Source organism: Arachis hypogaea, chromosome 13 (assembly GCF_003086295.3).
Source record: "Arachis hypogaea cultivar Tifrunner chromosome 13, arahy.Tifrunner.gnm2.J5K5, whole genome shotgun sequence".
Taxonomy (NCBI): domain Eukaryota; kingdom Viridiplantae; phylum Streptophyta; class Magnoliopsida; order Fabales; family Fabaceae; genus Arachis; species Arachis hypogaea.
In genome coordinates, this window is record NC_092048.1 from 38,815,436 (window position 1) to 38,821,995 (window position 6,560).

The 6,560-nt window shown below is 35.5% G+C and overlaps 1 protein-coding gene across 1 annotated transcript; it reads right to left on the reverse strand.

The window, feature by feature from the left end:
- Positions 1 to 4,567: 4,567 nt before the first annotated feature.
- On the reverse strand, positions 4,568 to 5,852 carry LOC112738146 (LOB domain-containing protein 40). The gene has a single exon (XM_025788462.3). It carries the CDS (start codon positions 5,360 to 5,362, stop codon positions 4,697 to 4,699), a length of 666 nt encoding a protein of 221 aa, XP_025644247.1. The 5' UTR covers positions 5,363 to 5,852; the 3' UTR covers positions 4,568 to 4,696.
- Between the last annotated feature and the right edge of the window lie 708 nt (positions 5,853 to 6,560).

The following is a 6,560-nucleotide window of genomic DNA, read 5'->3' on the forward strand; positions in this document are numbered from 1 at the left end:
TCTCACATTTATTCAATAAAATAGCATGGTTTTGTAATTCTCCCTAAATTTGTGCTTAAGTGTGAAAACATACTTTTTAGGCCTTAAAATAGCTAAATTTAACTCACTTTAATTCTATTCGATGCCTTGATATGTTTGTTAAGTGATTTCAGGTTTAGAAGGCAAAAATTGGATTGAAGGAATGAATAAAAAGCATGTAAAAATGGAGAACTCATGAAGAAATGAAGGAATCGCAAGCTGTCAATCCTGACCTCTTTGCACTTAATCGATCATAACTTGAGCTACAGAGGTCCAAATGAGGCGGTTTCAGTTTCGTTGGAAAGCTGACATCTGGAGATTCAAAATGATATAAAATTTTCCATAGTTTCCTGGCGTTTAGGGATGCGTACACGTGCATCACGCATACGCATAGGAAGTTGCATCACGTGACTCACTAAAGGCAACTCGTGGCCAGCGATTTATGAAGCATTTTGGGCCCAATCCAACTCATTTCTGATGCTATTGAACCCAAGGATTGAAGAGGGAATGAACCAAGTAGTCATAGTTTATTTTTCATCATGGTTTAGGTTAGAATTATAGAGAGAGAAGCTCTCCCTTCTCTCTAGAATTTAGGGTAGTTTAGGTTAATTCTTCTTAGATCCAAGTTTTAATTCTTCTTTTGATTTGGTTTTCCTCTTTAATTCCTTATTATTACATCTTTGTTCTTCTAGTTCTTGTTGTCAATTTCCCTTTCATGTCATTTTTATGTTCAAGCACTCTTGTTGGATTTAATTTTCTTTTAATGCAATTTTATATTTCCATGTCTCTCCTATGTTTATCTTCATTGCTATTGTTGATTTCTTGTTCATGTTAGTTATGGGTTTTGTTAATTCTTGTATTTTGTGATGTTTACTTTTATTGCACTCTAGGTGTTTGATGAAATGTTTCCTTTGATTATGGAGTAGTTTTCTTGACTTTTGGCCTAGGCTAAGGGAATTAGGTAAACTTGAGTCATTGGGTCTAATTGATTTGGTGATTTGAGAACTCTTGGTGGTCAATTTGAGAACCATTGGCACTAGCCTACTACTAAGTTAATTGGTAGCTAGGTTAGGACTTATGGATTGATGTTGATCAAATCATTTGATATACTTCAATTATAGAAGTAAACTTGATGAGCTTGGTCCCTCATAATTATCAATGTATGGTTTGTAGACAAGGATGGTGATCTCAATTACCCATGTCTAGCCAAGAGTTCTTTTCTTTATTTTATTAGTTCTTGTCATTTATGTTTTCTTGTCAATTTTCAAATCAAACCCCCTTGCATCTTCATAGCCAATAATTGATCACTTCATTGCAATTCCTTGTGAGACGACCCAAAGTTTAAACACTTTAGTTAATTTTTATTGGGGTTTGTACTTGTGACAACTCAAATTTTTTTATTGGGGGGATTGTTTGTTGGTGTAGAACTATACTTGCAACGAGATTTCTATTAAGAGAAGTTCTAGACCGACACAATAATCTTCACATCAATGAGGTTTTGAAATCTTGGAAACTTGTGGCGCAGGAACGCTTGAGGTGTTCTGATTTTAACGAGAAATCGGCCAAGGTATGATTTTGGTTTCTCGTATTTAATATATAATGTTCTGTGAAAACTTAGGCTAGACAACCTTAGGATAGGAATGAATGCTTGAGTATATAAATTGTTTAGTACTTTAAATGATATATCTTAAACAAGGGTAAGTTTTAGTCTGTTATTAATATTGGTGTTGGAATTCTAAATGGTAAATTGATGATGTTTGATAAGGTAGAAGGATGTATATGTGTTTGTGGTGGTTTGTTGATGAATCTTGTTGTTTAAGTAATGAATGTTTAATTTGGTATGAGATTATGTATATGTTGAGATTTAATTGATTGAGGTGAGACACGAAGGTTTTGACATCTTAAATGGTATATTGCTGTGTTGGATATGTGTAAAAAAAGTAGGAGTTGAGTTTGATTTTAGTGAAATTGAGGTTTGAGGGTATTTGTAAAAATTAATTTTTGGCCGAATCTCAGCGAGCTATAACTTGGCTTCCGGACCCCAAATTATTTCAAACTTATTTCATATGAAAATTAGGTCTGTGAAGTTCATGCTGTTCGAAGAACGATGAAAAATATTTTAAATCGAAAAAGTTATGGCCGTCAGAAGTTTGGAGTGTAAAACTAAAAATTCTGCAGCATTCAGCATTTTTGCCATTCTGCAGAACTTGCGTACGCGAGCTGGGTGCATGCGTACGCGATTAGTGGTTTTTGAGGGGTTATGTACGCGAGCATACACGACGACCCTGTTTTCAACAAATGAATTTTTGTGTTTTAAAACTTAATTTTGGACCTCTAAACCTCTATTTTTACTCTTTTAGCCTCTAGACCTTAGTGGTATGCCTAGTGATAAGGTGAGGCTAGGAATGGATGATAACTTGGGGGTAAAGTAAGCTTGGAAAATGACGAATTAAAAACGAAAAGTGCGAAGATGTGACTGAATTAGAATTTAGGAATTGAATGTTGAGACTAACAATGATTGGGTATGGCCGGAATGGTCGAGATGGCAAGGTTTGAGGTGCCAACCCGCTTTCATGTTAACTTAAAAATGTGTTCGGATGGAAAGTTAAGGACGGAAGTTCCCTCTCTTGTCGTGATGGGGATGTGGGGAAGGTGGAAATGCACTCTCCTTTGTATTGTTTCTCCCATATTCTTCTCTGGTTGCAAGGTGGAAAAGCATGTTCTTCGATATGGAAAAGCACTCTCCTTCGTATATCCTCCAGAAGAAGGTGGAAATGCACGCTCCTTCGATGTGGAAAGGCACTCTCCTTCGTTTATGATCCTCCTGGAGATGCGCAACCTAGAGACAGATGTCCGGGTTAGCAACCAGATGTGTCGGGTTCTGGCAATATAACCGACACGTGAGCTCACGACCATTAGGACAGGCATGCATCATGTTGCATTTGTTTGCTTTGTTTGGATGTGCATAATTGTTTTGGTTTGCCTACTGATAAATTCTGTTTAACTGGTAACTGTGATACTTGCTGTAACTGTTCTTTAAATATGTTTGCCTTGTATTTGCTTGTGTCTGTGATTGTCTTTCTGTTTTGATACTTTGGTAGTGGACTGACAATAATGATGATTTGTTTTGAAATGGGCTAGAGGCCAGGTTGAGTTTATTTAGGCCGGAGGCCGAGCTGGTTTGATTTGGGCCATAAGCCGTGACTGGTTGGGTCAGTGGTAAGGGTTAGAGTTAAATGAGACAGAAAGTAAACTGCAGAGTTAGAGTTATATTGTGACTTGGATACCTTAGAGAGTTTTACCAAATTTATGGTTTAGTTTATTCTTTTAAGTTTTACAATCTGAGTGTCGACATTCTAAGATTGCTTCTAGCTTTCTCGGGACCTTATTTATTATATATGTGGGCACCTTAACCATACTGAGAGCCTCCAGTTCTCATCCCATACATATTTTGGTGGTTTTCAGATGCAAGTCGAGAGACACCTCGGTAAGCATATGGAGTTCATTCTGCAAGCGAAGTATTATATCTTGGGACTCAGTATTTTGAGTTTATATGTTTATTATTCTGTATTTAAATTCTCTTATGTATATTTAACTTTATTTTGTCCCTCTTAGAAGTTGATGTGGAGAAATAGGTTGTTGTTTTATCACTTTTGGGATATTTTGGGTTATGTATATTTATGTAAATTTTCTCCGACCAACTTTGGTTTCGCAGGTTGAGGTTGGAACTTGAATATTTGTATTTTTGACACTCCCTTTTTATTATTCATATGTATATTTTATGTTTCTTCGTACACAAATTTTTCGTATACATAAGCGTTAAAATTTTTGTTTTAGACTTTTCTTTAAAGACTCCTTGTTATAAAATTTTGTTCAACTATTATTATATATATTTTTATTTTTAGAAATCGTAACGTCTCGTCACTTCTACTTTACGTTCTTGACGTAAAGATCCGTGTGATAGAATGTTATAAATTTCACCAGAGGATTGCATGTGTTATATATAATACAGGTAGAAGGTGCTGGATAAATCAGCAGTTCTTTTATAACGACTTCGTATAGTTGAGGACATGCAGCATGGCTGGCTAATCACATTTTCTATGGTAGTATTACAAAATTAGGTTATCGATCTTTAATATTGTTAAATTAACTTGCTACTAATCACCAGTTCACCAAAGCTAAGCCGAAGCGGTCTTAAGCCTGCAGCGTCATTTTAAAACAATAATAAATAATAATATAATAATATATACAATCTGCTAATCCCCTTTGCTAATTTTTGTTGTAGTATTATTAAGAGAATTTAGCATTTTTATTTTTCTCTAGCATTTTACCATTTTACTTTCTCTTGTTGCTCTATCTTATTGCGTAGAGTTCTTTGTTTAAAAAAAAAAAAAATAGAGAATTTAGCCTCTGAATAGTTGCTGAGTCTTCGTGAGCCAATTATTATTTATTAATAGTAGCTATTTTCACAGATGGTCCACTTAACTCAACACACATCTTAATTTGTAAAGAGAAATATTATATTATTTGTCATCAGTATCATTAAAGATTAAGTAAAATGATTTAGATATGGTATATATGGAGACAAAAAGGATCTAGTAATTTACAAGCTAATAAAGAAGAAAAATGGATAGCCGATTTTATGATTATCTCTCTGATTGTGTAAGGATTAGGTCAATTAAGACGAGAAACACCCCAAAGTCAAGTTGAGGTCCAAGCCTCCGTCACACGCTTCTGCAGCCTCCACCGTGTCCGTCTCGGTTTCCACGGAGCAGCTATCACCATTACCGTTAACTAAACTTCTATGGTCACTCAGTCCAGAAGCCCAGTCGTCGTCGCTGACGTCAGCAATCTCCTTCCCTCTCTTCCCTTTTCCTCCTCCGTTCCGTTTGAAACCCTTACTGCTCTCCTTCACCTTGTGCAACCCACTCTTCATTCCCTTATTAGCCACGTGTCTTATATCGCACGCCTTCAGCATGGAAGAACCCGCAGACTCACACCACAACGACACCTTCCCGATTGGGGACCCACTCAAAACGGCCTCCACGGCCGCCTCGCAAAGGTCCCACCGCCCCGACGACAGCAACCCCGTGCACCCAAGAATGGGCTCCACGATCCTCCCGCACGCTTCGTGGAGCAGCGACTTAAACGCCGCTGGTCGTAGATGCGGTGCGGCCGCATGGATGAGGTTGATGAGGCCGGCGCGGCCGTAGAATTTGGCCAGGAAGAGGGTGGCGTTGGCCTGCGACTGCGGCGACTTTATCCACTGAAGGCATGGCCTGATCGGGCATTCCCCGCTGCATCCCTTTCGCAGCACTCGGCAACCGTTGCAGCTTAATCTCATCGTCGATTATTTTGCCTCTTATGTGTTCGATAATTTAGTATATAGTAGTGAATTTAAAGCGGTGTTGGTACAATATATTTTCGAGTGCATTGTATGAAGGGGCTTTTATAGAGCGGGGCCAGGTGATGTGCGAAAGTGGTAAAGAATTTAGAGAGAGAAAGAAAGAAAAACAGCGCCAAGAGCAGAGCGCAGTTGTTTCCAAATTCCAACAAAACGGGCAGTTTTGGTACTCTGGTATTTCTCGGCGTGTTTCTTGGAGATACCTACACTACTCTATACCAGGGTCTTTCTGTTTATTATAAAAATAATTGTTTTTCAATAAAGCTTTCTTTCTGGTTTTTCATTTTCCATGAATATTAGTGGTATATTGTCCGCGGTTTTGTTTTAGTGCTGACGCCAATTTTTTGATTGCCAGCTCGCGGATAAGCATGGACCTTACTACTATAAAACTAAATGACAAACAAATTATGGACGTGAATAATATAACTGGCTGTAGCGCTCAATTTCAATATAAAGCTTCATTTCAAGCTTTTAAGGCATTTAATGTGTACTCCAACACGATAAACCTTTTCGTTTAATCAATTAAGTACTGTATTGTATTATTTCACATTAAAAAAGTAATGAATAATGTATAGAGTTACTAGTAATTAACTAATTAAGGAGAGAAGCATAAGGTCTCAAGACTCAACAGTATTTTTGCATTTGTATATGATCTCTCTCTAAAGGCGGCTGACATGTTTATAACTTATAACAGACGACAGATCTTAAACTATTTTTAAAATATGTAGTTTAAAAGGTTAAAGAAACTCATTTTTTGTTAGAATAATATAATTACATATTCTAAATCTTTTAATATAACAAAATTAGTCAAACACTGTCTTAAGAGTATTGATTAAAAAATAAAAAAAATTAGTGTATTAAATACATAAAATTTTAAAAAATAATATTTATTTTATATTTTATAATAAAAGTGATTTTAATAATATTTTTAAGATATTCATTAATTAGATTCTAAGATTAATTCTTTTATAAACATATATAAATAAAAATTTACTTACAGTTTTTTTTATATATAATTATTAATTGATAATAGTTAAATAATTTAATATTTAATATATTTAATTAAATTATTATCTAATAATTTTACATAAAAAAATAATTTACGTGAATATTCATTTTATATATATATATATATATA